Consider the following 22,500-nt stretch of genomic DNA (forward strand, 5'->3'; position numbering starts at 1 on the left):
AATGAGTTGTTCTTCCATTCGGTCGGAAATTCTGGGGATCAAACATGGCAGCCAGAGAACATATTCATCGTACTCACATTTGCAATATGCAAAGCGCGTATTCTCGTTCCCATAGCAATGCACCCGGTGACCTTTGGTGACCCGAGTTCTTGCCCTTGTCTCTCAATCTAGGCTCATATATATATATATATATATATGTGTGTGTGTGTGTGTGCGGCGCGTGTGTGCGTTTGTGTGTGTGTGTGTGTGTATGTGTTAGCGTGTGTGTGTGTGTGTGTGTGTGTGTTTCCAATTATCCACACATGACTGAATAAATCTGTATATGATATATAGTAACATCATTCCATTGGTATGAAAACGTTGAGAAAAAGATGAGTTGTTTCTTCAAACTTCTATCATTAACAAGTCTTAAGTACGAGTGAAGGACATAACTTTCTGGGATATCAATTGCTAAGTCCACTTCATCTTAAAGTTTTCTTTTTTTCATTTATCCTCTGTATTTTTTTCCTATCTTTCTTAGCCCATCATCTCAAGAACAATATTTGAGAAGTTGTTTTGGTCGGTTGAAGTAGTAGTGTGCTAACATCGTCACTCTACTTTTCTTGCAAGAGTTGGATGAATTGCAAAACTTCCTTGTACAATCGCTAGTTACTACTGATGATCGATCCTAATGACCGTTTCTGTTAATCCTTCTCTTTCAAAGTTTAGGGAGAAAGAAGTTTAAATTGCTTTAAAGTAACAAATTATAGTGTAGAAGCAGTGATTTTTTTTTTTTTTTTTATCAGGGAAACGGCACAAAGACTTCATAAAATTTCGGATGAAAACGCTTGATTTTTTTATTGGGGGGGGGGGGGGAGGAAGGGCAATCAGTACTAACAAGATATCTGTCCGTCGGTCGCTCTTGTCTCATTTTCAAACAAGAGAGAGAGAGAGAGAGAGATGGATGATTGATAGAAAGAGAGAGAGAGATGGATTGATAGAAAGAGAGAGAGAGATGGATGATTGATAGAAAGAGATAGAGGGAGGGGTAGATAGATGGATGATTGATAGAAAGAAAGGGAGAGAGAGAGAGAGAGAGAGATGGATGATTGATAGAAAGTGAGAGAGAGAGAGATGGATGATTGATAGAAAGAGAGAGAGAGAGAGGGAGGGGTAGATAGATGGATGATTGATAGAAAGAAAGGGAGAGAGAGAGAGAGAGATATGGATGATTGATAGAAAGAGAGAGAGAGAGATGGATGATTGATAGAAAGAAAGAGAGAGAGGGAGGGGTAGATAGATGGATGATTGATAGAAAGAAAGGGAGAGAGAGAGAGAGATATGGATGATTGATAGAAAGAGAGAGAGAGAGATGGATGATTGATAGAAAGAGAGAGAGAGAGGGAGGGGTAGATAGATGGATGATTGATAGAAAGAAAGGGAGAGAGACAGAGACAGAGAGAGAGGGAGAGATAGATAGATGGAGAGAGAGAGAGAGGGGTAGATAGATGGATGATAGAAAGAAAGAGAGAGAGAGAGAGGGGGGGGGTTGATAGATGGATGATTAATAGAAAGAAAGAGGGAGAGAGAACACTAAAGAAAGAAACAGACACGGAGACAAAAAAACAAACAGACACAGACAGACAAACAAACAGAGGAAGAGAAAGAGAGACACTAATACTAACAACAAAGAACAGAATACCAAGAGTAACTACGGGCTTCCCACTCCAGGCAGACGCGACCGCAAGCCACCAACGGAGCCGAGGAACCGCCATTGACGTTCCCTTCGCTCTATGTCTACGTAATCTCGTTATGTTTGATGTCTTATCTGTGTGCGTTCGTCTCCCCTTGTTATCTTACGTGCTCTATCAGCAGCTTTGAATTTATTTGAATTAATAAAGAAATAGAGGATGAACGATAATGATAGATATAGAACATGATGTATATCGTTATAACACATCTGACGTTATTAGTAAAGGAGTAGAGAATAAAGGTAAAAATGATAGATTCCTTGAGGATAATAATATCATCATTAATAATATTAGTGATATTAATGCTAATAAAAGAAACGCGTAGAATTCCGTAAATAAAAATGTGCACTCGATATCTTCGGAGAAAGTGTGGGCCCGGTAACTGGACCCACGAAATCATAGGAGAAAGTGTGGGCCCGGCAACTGGACTCGCGAAATCATAGGAGAAAGTGTGGGCCCGGCAACTGGACCCACGAAATCATAGGAGAAAGTGTGGGCCCGGCAACTGGACCCACGAAATCATAGGAGAAAGTGTGGGCCCGGCAACTGGACCCACAAAATAATAGGAGAAAGTGTGGGCCCGGCAACTGGACCCGCGAAATCATAGGAGAAAGTGTGGGCCCGGCAACTGGACCCGCGAAATCACAGGAGAAAGTGTGGGCCCGGGAGTAAGGAATCACGGCAGGATGATAGAAACAATGCGTCTGGAGGTCGTTCTTGGAGGGAAAATCTGCCGAAAAGATACGGGATTTTTTCGCTTTTTAATGGAAGGGAAAATTGACATAGCATTCAAATACAGATTAAATATGATGATGTTGATAATGATAATGAAAAGGATAATAATAGTGACATATTGATGATAGTAATGAAAATGATAAATATGATAATAATAAAGAGGAAGATAAGGTTAGAGATTATCATATCCTCCATCACCATTAAAACCATCATTATCATAGATAATGATTGTGAATATGATAATAAGAAAAAAAAAGTGATAATGAAGAGGAAAAAGAGAAAGAAAAACAAGAGAGAGACTAAAAAGGAAAAAAAGGAAAACAAGAGAAACTAAAAAGGAAAAAAAAAAGAAAACAAGAAAGAGGCTAAAAAGAAAAAAAAGAAAACAAGAGAAAGACTAAAAAGAAAAAAAAAAACAAGAGAAATACTAAAAAGAAAAAAAAATACCTACAAAATAGAAAAGAAAAAGAAAATGCAATAACTATACAAAGAGCCGAGACGAAATAGGTGAAAGAACCTTAAAGAGAATTCCTCTTTCGCCTTCAATTTTCGCCCGAACAGCGTCCGTCGATTAAACTTTTCTCGACGCTGCTCCTTATTAAGTGTCATTTTGGTCTCCTTTCCACCCTGAGACTGGCTCGTTTTAGCAGGTTGGCCGTTTTACTTGGTTCATTGGGGCCTTAGTTCGATGGGATGTTGTTACTGCGCTAGAAAACAGAGCTATGTGTCGGGCACGTGTGGCCTTGTAGAATACTCTCATGCATTTTGGTATATTCTATATCAATGACATTAACAATGTTAATTTTTTTTTCTCGTTTTTCCTTTTTTTCATTTTCGTTTTTTTCATTTTGCTTTTTTACGTGTTCATTTTGTTTTTTTTTCGTTTTCGTTTTTTCCTTTCTTTCTTTCTTTTGTTTTCGTTTTTTCTTTTTCCTTTCTTTCTTTCTTTTTCGGAAAAAATGTGTACCGATGCTATTTGGGATGTCCTTAGGATGCAGTAAGATGTGTAGCCCAAGACTTCACAAGTTATGAAAGAAAATTACTCATAACTTATCCTAATATTCTTTTTTATTATCTAGCTATAAAATGCCTATTAATGATATTAGTGATATCAATACCAATAAAAGAAACGCGCAGAATTCCGTAAGAAAAATTAAATGCAATAACTATACATTGAGCCTAGACGAAAAATGCGAAAGAACCTTTATCTCGACACCATTATCTCGACACCATTATCTCGACACCATTATCTCGACACATCCTTCCAACAAGGAACAGCGCAATCAGAAACCTTCCGCGATGGATTCTGATAAGGAATCTCGCCGCTTCTTCTACAGGAGCCCAACGTCCCTCCCTCAGGCTTAGATTACTGTCCTGCAGGAGATATTAACCCCAGGACCTCTTTCCTTTGGGGGTTAGAAAGCCAGCTCGGTGATCGTCGTGGCTTGGGGTTATTACTTCCTCCAATCATACTCGAGTTGATTAATTAACTAGGTAGACTTTGCCTCGGATTACCGGCGTTTCATATTAGGTTGACTTTAGGGGGAAATCAAACCAAGAAACGTCGTTGTTGGGTTTTTTTCAGGTGTGAGATTTTCTTAAATACTTTTGCTAGCTGGAATTTGAAGTTTTCGATTTATAACTTGTTTTAGATATTTCTTATAATATTGGGGCATCTCTGATTTGTTTATTGGTTTATTTTATTTTATTCACGTTTTTTTATATTGGGATACTTCAGATAACTGACTTTGTTGTGCTCGTATTTCTTAAGAAGAAAATGCTTTAGGTATTTCTGTGCTTATTCCAACACTTCTTCCTGTTTCTACCTTCTCCATCCCACTCTTATATTCCTTCATTCCCCTCATTCTCCCTCTCCACTTCGTCTCTTCCACCTACTCTCGCTATTCACTCCTTTACTCTCTCTCTCTCTCTCTCTCCCTGCCTCTTCCATTCCATCGTTCTCCCTTACCTCCCCCCTTCCTCATTCCCCCCCCCTTCTTCCACTCCATCTTCCACCCACTTATCCCCCCCTTCCACCCCCCCCCTCCCGCCCTTACCTCCGGGGACGCGAGGGAGATAAAGGGAACATGAGATGAAGAGGAAGGGAAGAGAGAAAGGAAGGAGGAAGGAACGAGTGAGTAAGAAGGAATGTTAAGATAAAGAGGAAATAAGGCAGGTAAACCAAGTGAGAGAGAGAGACAGGTAGATAGGGAGAGAGAGAGAGATGGAGGATGGGGAAAGGGGATGGAGGGAAAGAAGACGAACCTCTCTCTCCCTTCCTTTTTCCTCCCTTCTCCCTACTTCCCTCCCTCCCCCAATCTCTCACGCTCTTCCTCTCCCTCTCTCCCTCCATCCCTCTTCACCCCCCCAATCCCTCCCTCCCTCTCTACCCCCCTCCCATCCCTCCCTCCTTCTCCACCCCCATTCCTCCCTCCCTCACCCCCCCATCCCTCCCTCCCTTCCACAATCCATCCTCCAATCCAATGCTGCCAATAATCCGTCGTAAAGGGATTCCCTCCTACTCTGTGTCCCTTCCCCATCCGTCCCTCAATTCCTCCTCCCCCTCCTCTCACTGCTCCTTCCCTCCCTTCCCCCCTCCGTTCCCCCTCCCCTTCCTCCTACTATCCCTTCCCTCCCTCCCTCCTTCCCTCCCCCTCCTCTTACTGCCCCTTCCCTCCCTCCCTCCCTCCCTCCCTCCGATCCCCCTCACCCTCCTCTTACTGCCCCTTCCCTCCCTCCCTCCCTTCGTTCCCCCTCCCCCTCCTCTTACTGCCCCTTCCCTCCCTCCCTCCCTCCCTCCCTCCGTTCCCCCTCCCCCTCCTCTTACTGCCCCTTCCCTCCCTCCCTCCCACCCTCCCTCCCCCTCCTCCTACTACCCTTTCCTTCCTTCCCTCCCTCCCTCCCTCCCCCTCCTCCTACTACTCTTTCCTTCCTTCCCTCCCTCCCCCTCCTCCTACTACTCTTTCCTTCCTTCCCTCCCTCCCTCCCTCCTCTTACTGCCCCTTCCCTCCCTCCCTCCCTCCCTCCCGCTATCCATCCTTCAATCCAATCCTGTCAGCGGTCCATCGAAAAGGGATTTCCGATTGTCGACGAAGACCCGGGACAGAGTCTCTTGTGTGGGGGAGAAACAAGGCGCGTCTTGATTGGGAGAGACAATAGAGCATAGGTAATTATAGTGGAAGGGGGGAGGAGGTGAGGGAGGGAAGGAGAGGGGGGTGGGAAGGCAGGAAAGGAAGGGAGGGTGGTGGGGAGAGGGAGGGAAGAAGAGGGGGGTGGGAAGACAGGAAAGGAAGGGAGGGTGGTGGGGAGAGGGAAGGAAGGTAGGGTGGGGAGGGAGGGAGGGAAGGGAGGGTGGTTGGGAGAGGGAAGGAAGAAGGGGTGGGGAGGTAGGGAGGGAAGGTAGGGTGGGAAGGGAGGGAAGGATAGGGGGAGGGGATGGAGGCTGGGAAAGTAGGGTGGGAGGGAGATAGGGAGTGAAGGAAGGGAGGGGATGGAAGGAAGGAAGGTAGGGTGGGGAGGGAAGGAGGGAGGAGGGACGGAAAGAGCAGGGAGGAGGTGTAGATGAGAAGGGAGGAGAGGGAAATGGTGGAAGGAGGAGGGAGAAGAGGTGAAAGGGTAAGAGGTGAGAAATTTTGAGAAGGGGGAGGAATTGAGGGAGAAGGGAAGGGGGAGTCGGTGGGGAGGAGAAGGGAGGAGGAAGATCGAGAAGAGATCGAAGGGAGAAGGGGAGGCTAATCTGCAGGTGTTTATCAATCTGTCTTTGAGGTGCATCCGGGGAGACTCGGTCCGTCGGAGGCTGGCCGTCGCCCCCACAGGAGAGAGAAGTTCCTTTTCTTTGCTGTTTAGTGTTACTGCCATTTATGATTTTTATTATTACTACTATTTATTGTACACGCACAAGTATGCATACATACATATATATATACATATATATATATATATATATATATATATATATATATATATATATATATATATATATATATATATATATATATATGTATATGATTGTGTGTGTGTGTGTGTGCGGGTATGTGTATGTGTACACATACATATATAAGCACACACACACACACACACACACACACACACAGAATATGTACAAGCATCCACACCCACGCCCTCGCCACCCGCCTCACGCTCCCTCCCTCCCCCAGCGTGTGCGGGATCCAGCACTTCCAGCGCGCCGGCCACCGCCACCTCAACCTCTTTCAGGCCGTCTACTACGTCATCGTCACCTTCTCCACGGTCGGATACGGAGACTTCGTGCCCGACATCTGGCCGTCGCAGCTGTTCATGGTCATCATGATCTGCGTGGCGCTCATCGTCCTCCCGACGCAGGTGAGTCAGAGGGCGTTCCCGAGTGGTTCCTGGAGGTGGGCGGGCGGGGGGTCAACCTCAACCCAACTCAGGTCAACCTCAGCTCAGGTCAGAGGGGCGTTCCCGAGTGGTTCTTGCAGGTGGGCGCGTGGGAGGTCAACCTCAACCTCAGCTCAGGTCAGAGGGGCGTTCCCGAGTGGTTCTTGCAGGTGGGCGCGTGGGAGGTCAACCTCAACCTCAGCTCAGGTCAGAGGGGCGTTCCCGAGTGGTTCTTGCAGGTGGGCGCGCGGGAGGTCAACCTCAACCTCAGCTCAGGTCAGAGGGGCGTTCCCGAGTTGTTCCTGAAGGTGGGAGTGTGGGAGGTCAACCTCAACCCAACTCAGGTCAGGGGGGCGTTCCTGAGTGGTTCCTGAAGGTGGGCGGGTGGGGGGACCAACCTCAGCCCAACTCAGGTCAACCTCAGCTCAGGTCAGAGGGGCGTTCCCGAGTGGTTCCTGAAGGTGGGCGCGTGGGAGGTCAACCTCAGCTCAGGTCAGAGGGGCGTTCCCGAGTTGTTCCTGAAGGTGGGCGCGTGGGAGGTCAACCTCAGATCAGGTCAGAGGGGCGTTCCCGAGTGGTTCCTGAAGGTGGGCGGGCGGGCGTGAATCCGAGAGGGTTAGGTGTGGCTGTGGGGTAGTTTGCGAGGATGAGGTTCATATGAGTCGTAGTTGGCGGAGGTTGGGAGCTGTGTGGGTGTCTGGTGGTTCGGGATGGAGGAGAGCTGCTTGGTTTGATTTTCTCTCCTTTGCATTGTTTATTTTTAGTCGACATTCTCCATGAGTGGGCGTTGTTTTCAAAGGCTAATGCTTTCATGGTAAAATGACTTAAAGTGAATTATGAATTAAATTTATTATGGAATATAGTGTGCGTGTGCGTGGGTATGTGTGCTTATTAATACATATTAATACATATGTTTGCCAGTGTGCGCTCGCGTATACTTATAACCTTCAGGAAGAACAACGAATGCTTCCTGAACTTCTTCCATTTCTTTAAACTTCAAACTTCCTAACAAAAGCAAACTCTCTTTCTTACAAAAAAAATTTCACTTGTCGACCGTGTTTTTTGTCTTGCGTGACCATCATGGTTTCCCAGAGCTATGGGAGTTTGACCTTTAAAGTGTTATGCAACAGTGCCCAAGTCGTTTCAACACGTACATTAAACCGCTTTATGACTCCCGTGAAACGAAACGCGATAAAATAAAATTCTATGTGCAGTTGAGTATCATTTTCACTGTATTTTTAAAGCATATTGAGCTCCATTTATTAGATTGTTTTTCCTTTTGTGTTGAAATGGCGATGTAATCTTATGATTGATATGGAACAGTGTTAAATATATCATTTCGATAAATATTTGGATTATAAAATATAGGTATAAGTTAGCATTGCTAGTAGTAGTGTTATTATTAGTGCTTCTGTAACTGTCTTTATTTTACTATTATTGCTATTATTGTTAACGTTATCATTATTATCGTTGTTGTTATTATTATCGCTGTCATTATTATTATCATTATTATTATTATTATTATTATTATTATTATTATTATTATATCATCATCATCGTTATTATTGTTATAATCATCAATACTAATACTATCATCATTATCTTATCATCATAATCATCACCATCATTTCCACCATCACCACCACATTACTCCACTTGCCCCTTCTCCCTCATTACTAATCCCCCCTCCGTCCCTCCTTCTCTCCCTCCCTTCCTCCCTCTCTCCCCCACAGTTCGAGCAGCTCGCCTTCACGTGGATGGAGAGGAAGAAGCTGGGAGGCACGTACTCGGCACACCGCGCACAGAACGAGCGGCACGTGGTGGTGTGCTCCACCAACCTGCAAGCGGACACCATCATGGACTTCCTCAATGAGTTCTATGCTCATCCACATTTGCAGGTTGGTTGATAGAGTGATGGGGGGGGGAGGAGGATAGTGGAGGAGGAGGTGATGGGGGGTGGAAGGTGGTGGGAGTGGAGGAGGAGGTGATGGGGGGTGGAAGATGGTGGTGGAAGGGAAGAAAGTGGGAGGAGGTGATGGGGGAGGGAGGTGGTGGTGGAAGGGAAGAAAGTGGGAGGAGGTGAAGGGGGGAGGGAGGTGGTGGAGGAGGAGGAAATGGAGGTGGTGGAGGGGGATGGGGTTGATAAAGGAGATGAAGGTGTTGAAAGAGTAGCTGGTGGAGGAGATGGTGGGAATATGAAATGATGGAGTAAATGGAGGAGGCAATGGTGATAAAATTGATGTTGTGATGGTTGGCGCCTATGTAGATTTTTTTTTTTTTTTATGGAGTTCTGTTTGCTAGTATTATTCTTCAATGAAGCACCATTCTTAAGCTCACTGATAACAGCGTCATCACCACCACCACCACCATTCCCGCTCCCTTCAACACCAAGAATAACCACCGCCGATGTTATCATCATTAACAAACCCCCTTCACACAGTCCCATTCCCCTGATCTTTAACAATCAGGTTCAGGATAAGCCATTGCTAATCTATTCAAATCCGATACACCTTTCCTAATATACCCTTTCTCCTCCCCTTCTCCCTTCTTCCCCTCCTACACTTCTCTCCAATTACCTTTCTCCCCTCTTCTCCTCCTCTAATCCTCCTCCTTCCCTTTGCCTCTTCCCCTCTTCCCTTTCACTTCTCCCCTTTTCCTTCTACTTTTCTCCTTCCATCTTTCTCTCCTCCCCACTTTCTTCCCATCCTCTCTTCCCCATCTTTCCCTCTTCCTCTCCTCTCTTCCTATTTCGTCAACCTTAAACAAGCGCAACTAATATTAACTAAGCCAAGTCAAGGCAGATTATTCAACCCAGACAAAACCAAACCAAACCTACTCAACCCAACTCAATCTAAACAACCCTACCTACGTAAGCCAGACAAAACCAACCTAATTCAACCCAAACTACGCAACGGAGTCCAAGCCAAGCCAAGCCCTATCCGTCCTATTCAAACCAAACTAATTCAAACCTCCCTAAAGTGAACAAACAACCCGGTCACTCAAGGGAGCCCAACCTAAACCAATATAATCTAAGGTCAACCTCAGCCTCAACCCAACTTAGGTCAACCTCAACTTCAACCCAACTCAACCTCAACCTAAGGTTAACTTCAACCTAACTCAGGTCAACCTCAACCCAAGTCAGGTCAACCTCAACCTCAACCCAATCTCATCCAATCAACCCCTTTTTAACGCCTTATTTAATCTTCTCCAGGACTACTTTGTGGTGCTACTCTCTCCCATGGAGTTGGACCCCACTATGAAGATGATCCTGCAGGTGCCGATGTGGGCGCAGAGGGTCATCTACATCCAGGGGTCATGTCTGAAGGACGGTGACCTGACCCGGGCGAGGATGAGCGAAGCCGAGGCGTGCTTCATCCTGGCGGCGAGACACTACGCGGACAAGACGGCGGCGGTGAGGATCGGGGGCGTGAGGGAGAAGGGGAGGGAGGGGGGAGAGGGAAGATAGGGAAGGGGTGGAGGGGGGAGGAGGGAGAGGGAGGGGGAGGGAGAGGGGAGAGAGAGGGGAGATGGTGGGAGGGGGAGGGAGAGGGGAGAGGGAGGGAGGATGGTGGGGAGGGGGGGGAGGGAAGAGGAGAGGGAAGGGGAGGGAAAAGACTGTATTTTTTCAATTCAAACATAAAACAAACCAGTATTCAAAAACAAATATCTCTGACCTTAACCCAACTCAGATCAATCTCAACCCAACTTAGGTCAACCTCAACCCAACTCAGATCAATCTCAACCCAACTTAGGTCAACCTCAACCCAACTTAGGGCAATAAACAATAGATTCACATCACTCTCCAACGACCCTCCATCCTTCTCACTTCCCCCGCCCACCCACCCGCAGGACGAACACACCATCCTGCGTTCCTGGGCGGTCAAGGACTTCGCGCCCAACGTGCCCCAGTACGTGCAGATCTTCCGGCCGGAGAACAAACTGCACGTAAAATTCGCGGAACACGTGGTGTGCGAGGACGAGTTCAAGTACGCCCTGCTCGCGAATAACTGCATGAGCCCCGGGATCTCCACTTTAGTAACCTTGCTACTGCACACTTCCCGCGGACAGTGAGTATCTCCCGTCTTCGGTGGTGACCTTTTGATGATAAGGTCAGTTCGTGTTCTTGAAACGTGTGTGTGTGGGATGGTGGATGGTGAATGTCCCTTTTTAGTAACATGATTTCTTGACTTTTGGGATATATATATATATATATATATATATATATATATATATATATATATATATATATATATATATATATATATATATATATATATATATATATATATATATATGATTTTTTTATAAGATAGCTTATTTGTATTCGTATATTTCTAAGGGTAGATTATGTAGCATTATATAAGCTATTATTAAGTTTCTCGGACAAAATGTCACGTTATGTTTACCATTAAAAAAATCTTCAAACGATTTGGAAAAATGAATATATTTAATGTTCTTCAAACGAATTAGAAAATAACTTCTTAAAGAAATGTCCTTCAAACGAATTAGTTTTTAGCGTGATCATTTTTAGTTTATGAAAATCTTCACACGAATGAAAAAATAATCCTTTTTTCAAAGTTCTTGGCACTAACTGCTCCTTTGACCCCCAGGGAAGGCCAGGCGTCGCAGGAGGACTGGCACCGCTTGTACGGGAAGTGTTCGGGCAATGAAATTTATCACATTAAGTTAGGGGATTCTCGCTTCTTTGGCGAGTATGAAGGGAAGAGCTTCACTTATGCGAGCTTTCATTCACATAGAAAGTAAGTGGCTTCTATTTTACTGTTGTTTCTTTTTTCTTTTTTCTTTTCTTTTTTTTTCTTCTTTTTCTTTCTCATTTTGATGTGAATTGGTATGTTGGAATTTAGATTGTAGTTTCTGCTTTAAGGTTGTTCCTTTGATTTTGTTTCTGAAATTTCCTTCTTTAAAATTTCTATAGCTTGACCATGGTTGATGTATTTGGCAACAGTGAAAGCTAATATACATACATGTATACATACATACATGCATATATGTATGTGTGTGTTTTTAATTACTTTTCCCTGCAACTGTTACAGTAGTAATGAAAAACCTTCATAAAGTAAACTAACATTTTTCATTGATTTTTGTCTTTCAAGCACGATTTATATCTATGTATATCTAAATTTCACCTTCTCGAGAGATGAACAATGTTTTGATGCTGGTTATAGATTTCCCTTTCTTTGCGTTGGAAATTACGAATATTAAAGATCCAGTCTTCGATGTGTTTGTTATTTGGCATACTGTTTTATCCCCCTTTGAAGTGCTGGTAATAAAATCCGATAACTCATCTCTTTCGTATCTCGTCTTTTTTAAGATCAAATAAGCCTGTTTCTCTCTCTCTCTCTCTCTCTCTCTCTCTCTATCTATCTATCTCTATCTCTATCTCTATCTCTATCTCTATCTCTATCTCTATCTCTATCTCTATCTCTATCTCTATCTCTATATCTATATCTATATCTATATCTATCTCTATCTCTATCTCTATCTCTATCTCTATCTTTATCTCTATCTCTATCTCTATCTCTATCTCTATCTCTATCTCTATCTCTATCTCTATCTCTATCTCTCTCTCTCCTATTTAATCCAACTCAGACCAGTCCACGCTTCTTTATTCCTTTTCGATGCACAGCCTTAAAGCTCGTAAGACCTCGCTTGTCTCCCCACCAGATACGGCGTTGCCTTGGTCGGGGTCCGGCCTGCCGAGTTACCCGAGTTCTACGAGGACACGATCTTGCTGAACCCTGGACCTCGACACATAATGAAGAAAACAGACATTTGCTTCTACATGAGCATCACCAAAGAAGAGAACAGTGCCTTTGTTGTAGGAACAGGTGCAAGCAGCAGCAGCAGTCAGGAGGGCAGGGCTGAGCCGGAGGACCCTGCCACGAAGGACCCGGAGAAGGGCATGAAGCTGAGCGAGTGCGAGGACCGTCCCAAGCCGAGATCAGGTAATCTGCGCCCCCGGACGCCACTCGTTCAGGGAGGACAAATGGGACAGCCACTTTTTTTAGGGGGAATCTCTTCTTGATACTTAAAGCCACCTCTTTGTAGAAAATGTTTAAAATCCGTTTTGTCGCTATAAACTGATTTTTTACCCTTTAAAATCCATTTTTATCTGTTGCATCTAAAACATCATTACCTTGATCTGCTTCTGTTGGGGAGCTAATTTTGTACCAGGCAAAAAAAAAGCACTTTAGGGATATGCCTCAATGTTTTGAGTACTGAAACCTACCGGTCTTTGCGGGTGTCTTAAATGGAAGACATTTTAGCGTCAAATAAACTACAATTGGTACTTTTCACTTGTAGGCCGAAGGTGTGTCCTGCTCAAGCTGCGACGCAACGGTATGGAAGAAAGCCTTATCCGTTCAGTACCGTGCCCGTTAGCTATCCCTAACAGATAAAACTGTAGCTGACTCGTTAGGAGAAGAGCTTTTAACAAGCAATGTAATTTTTATTAGAGTTTTCCCCTCCAGAAAACATCCCCAAAATACTGTAGCTTCGTAATCCTCTTCCTCCTGGCCTTAACATTAGCAGGACGTTTGTTTTGTAGACAACCTTGAACACACTCGTTCATATCTGTACCAGAACAAAGCTTTCCAAGAGACTGGTAATGACTGGAATTCCTGTAGTGTACATTGGAAAGCCTTCTGCCAACCCACACTAGTGCTGCTCTGTGTCAAGTCCTGCAGGACACTCACTGCAGAAAGACCCTTTTACACTATGACATGACCAAGGATTCCCTGTTCTCCTTCCATGTCCTCCTCGTCCATTTTCATCGTGCGATGTGTCTTCCGAAGCTCTTGTGTTCTCTGTCTTTCACTTGCTTTATCATTTTTCTTATCTGATTTCGCATATGTGCAAAACGCCACCATTTCACACAGACACTTTACACTCTACAGCAGTGGCGTAGCTGGGAGGAGGAGAGGAGGACTACCCTCAAGATCTGCGTTTTGTTCCTTTGACCTTTGAGACTGAACAGTTCGCCAATGACATTTAAATCATCGGCAGCACAAAGATGAGCCATTGTCATTTTAGTCAGAAACAGAAGCCATGAAGATCTTTCCTCCTTAAAAAAAATTGTGAAAGCCTGACCCCCTCTCCCCCAGCTGGCCCCCTGTTGCTCCCTGTATTCTGGCGACACCCTTCTCTACAGCCAAATCGCTTTATATACATTCCCGTTATATATGTAGTCTATATATGTATGTTATACCCTCAACATTGACTTATTCTTCCACGCATAGTGAACTTCCAGAAAGTGTTATACCATCATGCGTTGCCATTTGTCACAACCTCTCAGAAACCCTTCTGAAATACAAATTTCTATATACACCTACTGCAATCCTCATGCTTAATAAACAAACACATGGATTAACACGTTCAACCAAAGTTCAACATGTTTTTCCCTTGTCCGTTCGTCCACGGAATCCGTTTCACGTCCCAATATACTCTTCCAGTTTCATAATGAATGTTTCTTGCGCTTTCTATTTTCTTTCTTTTCCTTGGTCTCCTATTCTTTATCTTTCTGTCTCTCAAGCTTCAAATATAATTTTCTGTTCTAAGTATTATGTCATGTATTTCTCGTAATGTGTTTTTCATCTTGAACCGGAAATTTCAGCTGTCGCCCATCATTCGTATGATGAATGTAGTATAAATATGTGCAGACGTCCCTTATTTGTATGTATGTCTTTCCTTCTCTCTCTCTCTCTCTCTCTCTCTCTCTCTCTCTCTCTCTCTCTCTCTCTCTCTCTCTCTCTCTCTCTCTCTCTCTCTTTCTCTTTCTCTTTCTCTTTCTCTTTCTCTCTCTCTCTCTCTCTCTCTCTCTCTCTCTCTCTCTCTCTGTTTCTGTCTCTGTCTCTCTCTGTCTGTCTCTCTCTCTCTCTCTCTCTCTCTCTCTCCCTCCCTCCCTTCCCTCCCTCCCTCTCTCTCCCTCTCCCTCCCTCCCTCTCCCTCCCTCTCCCCCTCCCTTTCCCCCTCACTCTCCCCCTCACTCTCCCTCTCCCTCTCCCTCTCCCTCTCCCTCTCCCTCTCCCCCGCCCTCTCTCTCTCTTTCTCTCTCTCTTTTTCTCTCTCTTTCTCTTTCTCCTTCTCCTTCTTCTCCCTCTTTCTCTGTCTCGTAGGAGAGTATTTTGACTGGCAGTCTTCAGTTTCACCATCCCTTCCTCACTCATTTCATTTATTTTCTTATTAACAGTAGTTCCACATACCTACGACAAGCACACACACACACACACACACACACACACACACACACACACACACACACACACACACACACACACACACACACACACACACACACACACACACACACACACAATATCCTCCCCAGTGGTTGTTAATGAAAATTGTTCTGAAATTCCTTTGTTGGAAGAGTTAATCCCTTGTTAAAAGTGCCAGAGAGGTAAACAAAAATTAACTAAATTTTTTTCATGAATTGGGCAACACCTTAATACTAATCCGAATTAACAGTTGGTCCTAAAACGGCATGGTTTGATGCGAACCAAGCAGCCCCTAAACGATGAATGGCATGAGATAATTGTGTTTTTCTTTCATTTAAACTGCATCTTCGTTCACAGTTGTAAGTCGTCAGCCAAACACCCGCGGCAGCTACAATCGCTCTCACAAAATAACTAAATATTTTGGTGACTGATGTGCATGTAGTTCACACAAGTACGTATGTGGTCTTGTTGCACAAATAAGACAAAAAAAAATAAAAGAAGCTTTTGAACCATTCACTTATAAAATTTGCACCGATTCAGTGATTATTTCTGCTGATGTAGCATATAAAAAGGAAAAATTATTGTTTGAAAGAGTGAGAAAAAAAAACAATGAAGATTATTCTTATGTATTTCCTTAAAGTGCTTAATAACAACTCCGCGTTTTAATAGACACCCTGTGTTTTCCACAACCATCGTCTGCCAGGACAAGGAACGATGTGATGTGTGTTGTTTCCTTAAGCTTACCTCCGCTGATTATGGCTCTCCTTTTACCGTACATTTCCACTGGGCATTCATATCCTTGTTCCCTAGTCCCCCTCTTTATCCGATTATCCTAGACATGAAACCTCCTACAGTCCTAGCCTGCGAACACGATGAAGAGTAACGTTGCATTAGAATTGTAAAAAAAATCAATTGCATAACAAAGAATAGCCTACTCTATCTCTGTGTGTATATATAGTGACTTTGGAGATTAATCAGTAAAGCTTCCATGGCCCAAAACCCTAAGAGTATTGATAATAGTCTACGATCAATGTTTTAAGATGCTACACCTCATACCATACCGTGAGCTTGCACGAGGCAGAATGTTGCAGTATGTAGAAAAGAAAGTATGAATGAGAATGAATAATCAATGGCCCCGCAGTTACTCATTCTCACACACGCTCCCTTTCTACATGTGTCACAGTGAAACGGTGGTGCACAGGGCATGCACGGACCTAAAAGCCTCGGCACGGTGTCTCGTTAGGGCTGCATGCTCCACCTCGTGTATCTGGTAGCTTTAGGGTAGACTAAAACTTACGATTAAGACTATGTTTATACATAACTCTAAAAAATAAGCCATAATGACAAAACACTTTCCTGCTTACTCTGATAAATTAACCTTTATATTTGTAGCCTAACCCTGCATGGCTTTTGGTGGTAGATATGACAGTAGTCATATTTGTAGATATGACAGTAGTCATATTGTAAACCTCCTACTCTGTCTGTCTGCCGATAAACACTTTCTCTGTCAGACCTAACCCCACTGTCTACCCTGTCACGTCAGCCGGAACGATCACCATTGCCTTCTAAACGCAAAAGTTGCGCGATAAAGCATTGCGAAGCCTGCCTCTTGCAATGCCTTCCGGATGTGTTTCCCCGGAAGGCGGTCTCCCCCCTCAGCGCCTCGAGGGGGCGGCCTTCGGTCATTCGAGACTTGCCAAATTCCTTCCCAAAGGGCCTGAGAGACAGCCAGGGCTCCCGTCCTGGCGAGGTCCCCCTTGGCGCAGTTGAGGGTCTGACAGCGGCAAGTGTTCAGACCTTAAATGTGCTGAAAACAAGTGTCCAAACACGCATAAAAGATATCAGCTGGCTGTAAAAGTGGTACCTACGATGAGAAAAAGAGCCATGCAGGGTTGGTGCGCCACTCAGGGACGGGTACCATCTGCTTTGGTACCAGACCAGTACCAGCAACAGCCACTAACCATGACTCAGGCCTATCCCTTCCAGTTTCTGTCAACGAGCTGCAGAAGAAGCTCGAGGAGGAGGTGGACCGCAGGAGAGAGAGGTGGGAGGAGGAGCAGGGGAAACACCTCTCGGGAGAGGAGGCGCTCATGTCCTCCACCAGGAAGAACCTCGTCCAGCAGGAGGGGGAGGGTGAGTCGGCGGCCGGAGTCCTGTTTCTGTAGAGGCTTTAGGGAGCCCTTCTCTCGGGCCCAAGTGTCTCAGCCTCAGTTAGCGTAGGCAGCTGGCTTTGTCTTTAAATGTTACTAATAAATTAGTACTAATATGTATATGCATGCAGGCATTAACTTAAATATTTATTAACATATATAAGTATATTTGTATATACACACATATACATACATACATACACACAAACAAACACAGTAACGAGTACGCCCAATCGAAATGAAAACACCACCACAACAAAAACGTTGTATTTCGTTTCTGTTGTGGTTGTTTTTATTTGAATATATATATATATATATATATATATATATATATATATATATATATATATATATATATGTATGTATACATATATGTATGCATGTATGTATGTATACATATATACAGATATACAGACAGATAGATCTTTATCTTTTTATATATTTATTGATCTATGTATCTTTCAAAGTCGTAGTAATCTCTTTCATATTAATTTGATAATATTTACAATCCTCTCTTTGCCATAACATTGTTGTTTCCAATTAATAAAGAGATAACGCAATGAGCACCAGGTAAGTACCAATAAATAAGGACCTATTGATCGACAGAACATTACCTAAGAAACACAAAGCAAATAGCTGTTACATTGTTATTCTTTCATTTTCATTCATTAAGGATGTGTGTATGTGTGTGTGTGTGTGTGTGTGTGTGTGTGTGTGTGTGTGTGTGTGTGTGTGTGTGTGTGTGTGTGTGTGTGTGTTTACTTTTTATATCTATAATGATATAAATGTGTGGAGATGTCTGTGTATACAAATGGGTCCGTGTGTGTATGTCCAAGTACATACACTATTCCCGTACATAGAGCTGCTCTATTTTCCAGAGATTATTTCCTCTTGTGAATAAGCTGGTTACTGCCGTTATGGGTTTCCGGGAACCCTAAATGCATTTCCCACCAGGTAATGTGTGGTTAATTAAGGGAATTAATCAGGCCAGGTAGGGAATTACTAACCCTCTCGCTCCGCCTCGCCTAACGTCGCCTCACTTCCTGATGGAGGAGAATGGCCTTTTGTGGTAAAAGTCGGGTTTTGTGAGGTTGTAGTTTTATCATAGTCTCCCCTGAAATTTTGTCTACTCTCGAGATTTCTATTTACTCTTATTTCATGCACTGAGGACACTAATCGAATGTAAACTTTGCAAAATGTATTCATTTTACTTTCTGGGAGATGAGCTGTGAGAAGAAAAAAGATTGGATTATGTAATTGATTTGTAATGATATCTATAGAGTATATGCTCGATAATGAAGGTCATAAGAGTCATTCAAACTTAGACTATGATACATTATTTTGGTCCGACGTAGACTATACTAATTCTTCAGATGTCATTCACATAAGTATTGCCTTTTTGTCGCTTTTGTCACTAAATTACGACAAACTTCATTTCCCAATTTCCCTCGCGCTCTGACAGCAAAAAGACTGCCTTTGACTCGGCCTGAAAATTCCTGTCTTGGCATCTGCTGTCACCTTATCCGTCCTATTGTCGGGACGTAATTGGCAATATAAACCTTTTGCTGAAAAGATCCTATTTCTTAAGCCGTATTTAGGATACTAAAGCTGGTGTCCTGGTTGTCGAATCTACAGTGATAGAGATATAAGATGGAAAATAAAAAGTGAAATATAATAAAGATGGATAAAAAGTGAAATGATTAGAAATGAGATGAAATATACCAAAAAATAAAGAAGTGCAAAGCTCAAAAAGAAAGAATGTGTCTTATTCCGAACTCGTCTATGCAAGCAAAACGTAATTTACACCAAATCAAAAATCCTGACTTATGATAAATATATATATATTTTGGTACACTGCTACGTATGCTTTGTTTCCAGTATTGATTCAAGGCGAGATTAATGCAACAAATATAATAAACAAGAAGTACAAACGCAAATGTGATAGTTGACTATTTTGTAATGGTAAGTACTATCTCTTTTTGTACTGGTCGGGCAATTTCGTTTACCTTGCCTTGTCACATCACACAAAGTAATTAGTTTTACTCTTCCCACGTGTAAAACTAGCGTAATTGGAACGCCGGTCTCCTCCTCCGCCACAGAAAACACAAAAACATGACATAATATCCGAGAATTCACTCTCAGCTGGAAAAAAAAAATAAAGGACAAAAGCAAAGCGCACCGAACGCGGCGGGACCTTCACTCAACTCAAAATATCCAGCGATTATTATATTGCTTTTGTTCCAGACACTTCGAATCATTGTCCATTTGTGCACTCTCAGCATCCTCAGCGCAGATACGCATCAGCACGAGATCACTTGACATTTTTACCAGAAATACGCCGGCAATTTTCAACATGGCGCGCGTGTGAAGAGTCCCGCCCTCTCTTCTTTTGGCGGGAAGTTAGACGCACGTGCGGCCGTGTGCACGTCCGTCTTTGTGTAAATATTTTAATGAGGTTCCTTATTTTCTTAAGGGATTTTATCATCCTTTCGGTGCTATATGCATTTGTTTTGTTTATATGTTTTGTTATTGTTTGATTCGTAGTGTCCGACACATTCAGACAAGACCGACATGCCGACGAGAAAGAACAAGAAAATCTACCGATTAATCTCATCCATATTTCCCCCAATCAATCAATCATTAAAGAAACAGATAAATAGATAACGACCATTTTCAAGATAGAAAAAATCGTGGCGCCACCTAATTCCTTCGTGGGGGGGAGGGGGAGGGGAGGGGGGGCGAGGAATGCGCAGCATCCGACAGGCGGCAACGAGACACCTGCGCCCCGCTCGGCCTCTCGGCGCCTAATGGAGCGAAGGAGCTTTGTCTCGCTTAATTAGATTTCTTTTGCTCTCGCTCGGGCGACGGGTGCTTGGGGTCGGGGTCGGGGGGGGGGGCGCTTGCTTCGTGGCCGTGGGTTGGATCAAGGTTGGTGGTATACATTCATTTGTGTGTGTGTGTGTGTGTGTGTGTGTACATATATGTTTATACAGATGCTGAATGAACGTGTGATTTTACGTCCATGAATGACTGTGGTGCCAATCGAGTTGTTATAAACTAAATATAAGTGTGCATTAGTAATCTCTCACACACACACACACACACACACACACACACACACACACACAGACACACACACACACACACACACACACACACACACACACACACACACACACACACACAATCACACACACACACACAATCACACACACAATCACACACACACACACACACACACACACACACACACACACACACACACACACACACACACACACACACACACACACACTCAACAAATGAAAATGAAACCATAACAAGGCAACAGCCACTTACCCCCTCCAAACCCTTTTCACCCCAAGGCCCTCTCTCTCCCTCGCAGCCTCGACCGACCTGCGCAAGAGCTTCCCACGACACAAGCTGGAGAGAGAAGACACCACCAAGTCGAACAGTCCGTCCCTGAGTGGAGGCAACTTCCTGGATGTCCCTCGTTCAGATACTCTGGGTAACGTGTCTGATAAGAGGCCAGGTAAGCGTGGGGTTTCTGGCGAGGGCGGGTCTTGTTGTCGTCATAAGTGTTGTCGTTTGGTTGCTTTCGTTGTAGCTGTTGTTTTTTTTTCTATCGCTGCTACTTATCTTTCTTATTCTTCTATTCCATTTCTTCTTAGTTATTTTTTTTTTTTTTTTTTTTTTTACTCCTATCACAACTTCTTTACTTCACCATTGCTGCTACTGCTGCTACTACTGCTGAAATACCACCACTACTATTAATGTTATTATAATTACTACTACTATTATTAATAATAATGATAATAATAATAATTCCACCACTTCTATTAATACTATTACTGCTGCTGCTGCTGCTGCTGCTGCTGCTGCTACTACTACTACTACTACTACTACTACTACTACTACTACTACTACTACTACTACTACTACTACTAATACTACTACTACTACTACTACTACTACTACTACTACTATTACCACCACCCCCAATATTATGACTACTACTACTACTATCATGATCTTCTGATCGAAATTTCCTAATTGAAATGAAAGATTCTCCCAGGCAGTTACGTCTTAATGTGACCAAAGGTTAATGTAGTCGGGAAGTTATTACATTCATCTTAATGAATAACTTTTATGACAGGATTTTATATTTGATTGGCGTGTTTTTATGTGAATTTTAAGTGTTGCACTTTTTCTGATGATAAAAATATTTGTTCTAGTATAACATTGTTACTTATATATGGTTTAGTTTTTTATACCTATCTTAAAATCACGTTATATATGAACATGTATTTTTTTTTTATCTCATTCGTTTCATTATTTTTATTTTAATCTTAGACTTATTCTACGCATTCCATAGACCATTTTACTTCAACTGTCATATAACAGCTTATACTTTGCAAGATAAAAGTAAAGACTGAGGAATGAAAGATGATGCATTTTCCAGATGCAGTGACTAATAGGACTTTATAAGGGAACAACTGTAGCATTATGACAATTTTTTTCAAATGATATAGATCAGTGGTTTTTAACTGGGGGAGGCGTCAGTAATAATAATAATAATAATAATAATAATAATAATAATAATAATAATAATAATAATTTAGGGTTTGCTGTGACAAGCTCTTGTGACATCAGTCAAAATGTGGCTTGTCTGTTTATTTGCTTCGAAACCACCCCCTGTGAGCGAGGAATGGCCGAGGTTACCATCCACTGGCGGTGCGCGGGAGTCGAACGCAGGTCAGCAAGATTGCTAGACGAAAGCGCTACCACGGCGCCACATAAGGAGGCGAATGCTTGGGGAAAAAAGAACAGGAATTTCTTTAAAATATTCTTCTTTTAACGAGCGAACCCTTAGGGAAAAGAACAGGAATTTCTTTGAAATATTCTCCTTTAAAGAGCGAACCCTTGGGGAAAAGAACAGGAATTTCTTTAAAATATTCTCTTTTAACGAGCGAACCCTTGGGGAAAAGAACAGGAATTTCTTTGAAATATTCTCCTTTAAAGAGCGAACCCTTGGGGAAAAGAACAGGAATTTCTTTAAAATATTCTCTTTTAACGAGCGAACCCTTGGGGAAAAGAACAGGAATTCCTTTAATAAATTCTTCTTTTAACGAGAACATGGCCAAATAAAGAGAGGTTTAATAATAATGTGACTAGCTCATACTCAGTAGAAAACGACGAACATATAATTTTCTTTAAAATCTGGGAGAGAATATTTTACATAGATGCAGAGGGGCGTGAAGGGAAAGACAAATTCCTCAAGTAAAAAGG

At 43.1% G+C, this 22,500-nt stretch overlaps 1 protein-coding gene across 21 annotated transcripts in view; it reads left to right on the top strand.

Annotated features, from left to right (window-relative positions):
* Positions 1–22,500, top strand: part of SLO2 (slowpoke 2) — a 585,082-nt gene that overhangs the window by 489,266 nt on the left and 73,316 nt on the right. For 16 of the 21 annotated variants that reach the window (XM_070134672.1, XM_070134684.1, XM_070134666.1 and 13 more), the window contains 9 exons: positions 6,623–6,806; positions 8,558–8,722; positions 10,036–10,236; positions 10,674–10,891; positions 11,435–11,584; positions 12,510–12,790; positions 13,149–13,184; positions 17,048–17,194; positions 20,597–20,743. In XM_070134672.1, the coding sequence (XP_069990773.1) occupies positions 6,623–6,806; positions 8,558–8,722; positions 10,036–10,236; positions 10,674–10,891; positions 11,435–11,584; positions 12,510–12,790; positions 13,149–13,184; positions 17,048–17,194; positions 20,597–20,743 (1,529 nt within the window). Of the gene's footprint in view, positions 1–6,622; positions 6,807–8,557; positions 8,723–10,035; positions 10,237–10,673; positions 10,892–11,434; positions 11,585–12,509; positions 12,791–13,148; positions 13,185–17,032; positions 17,195–20,596; positions 20,744–22,500 lie in introns of all 21 variants that reach the window. The other 5 variants (XM_070134671.1, XM_070134682.1, XM_070134679.1 and 2 more) reach the window with 3 other exon arrangements.

Source organism: Penaeus vannamei, chromosome 20, assembly GCF_042767895.1.
Source record: "Penaeus vannamei isolate JL-2024 chromosome 20, ASM4276789v1, whole genome shotgun sequence".
NCBI lineage: Eukaryota > Metazoa > Arthropoda > Malacostraca > Decapoda > Penaeidae > Penaeus > Penaeus vannamei.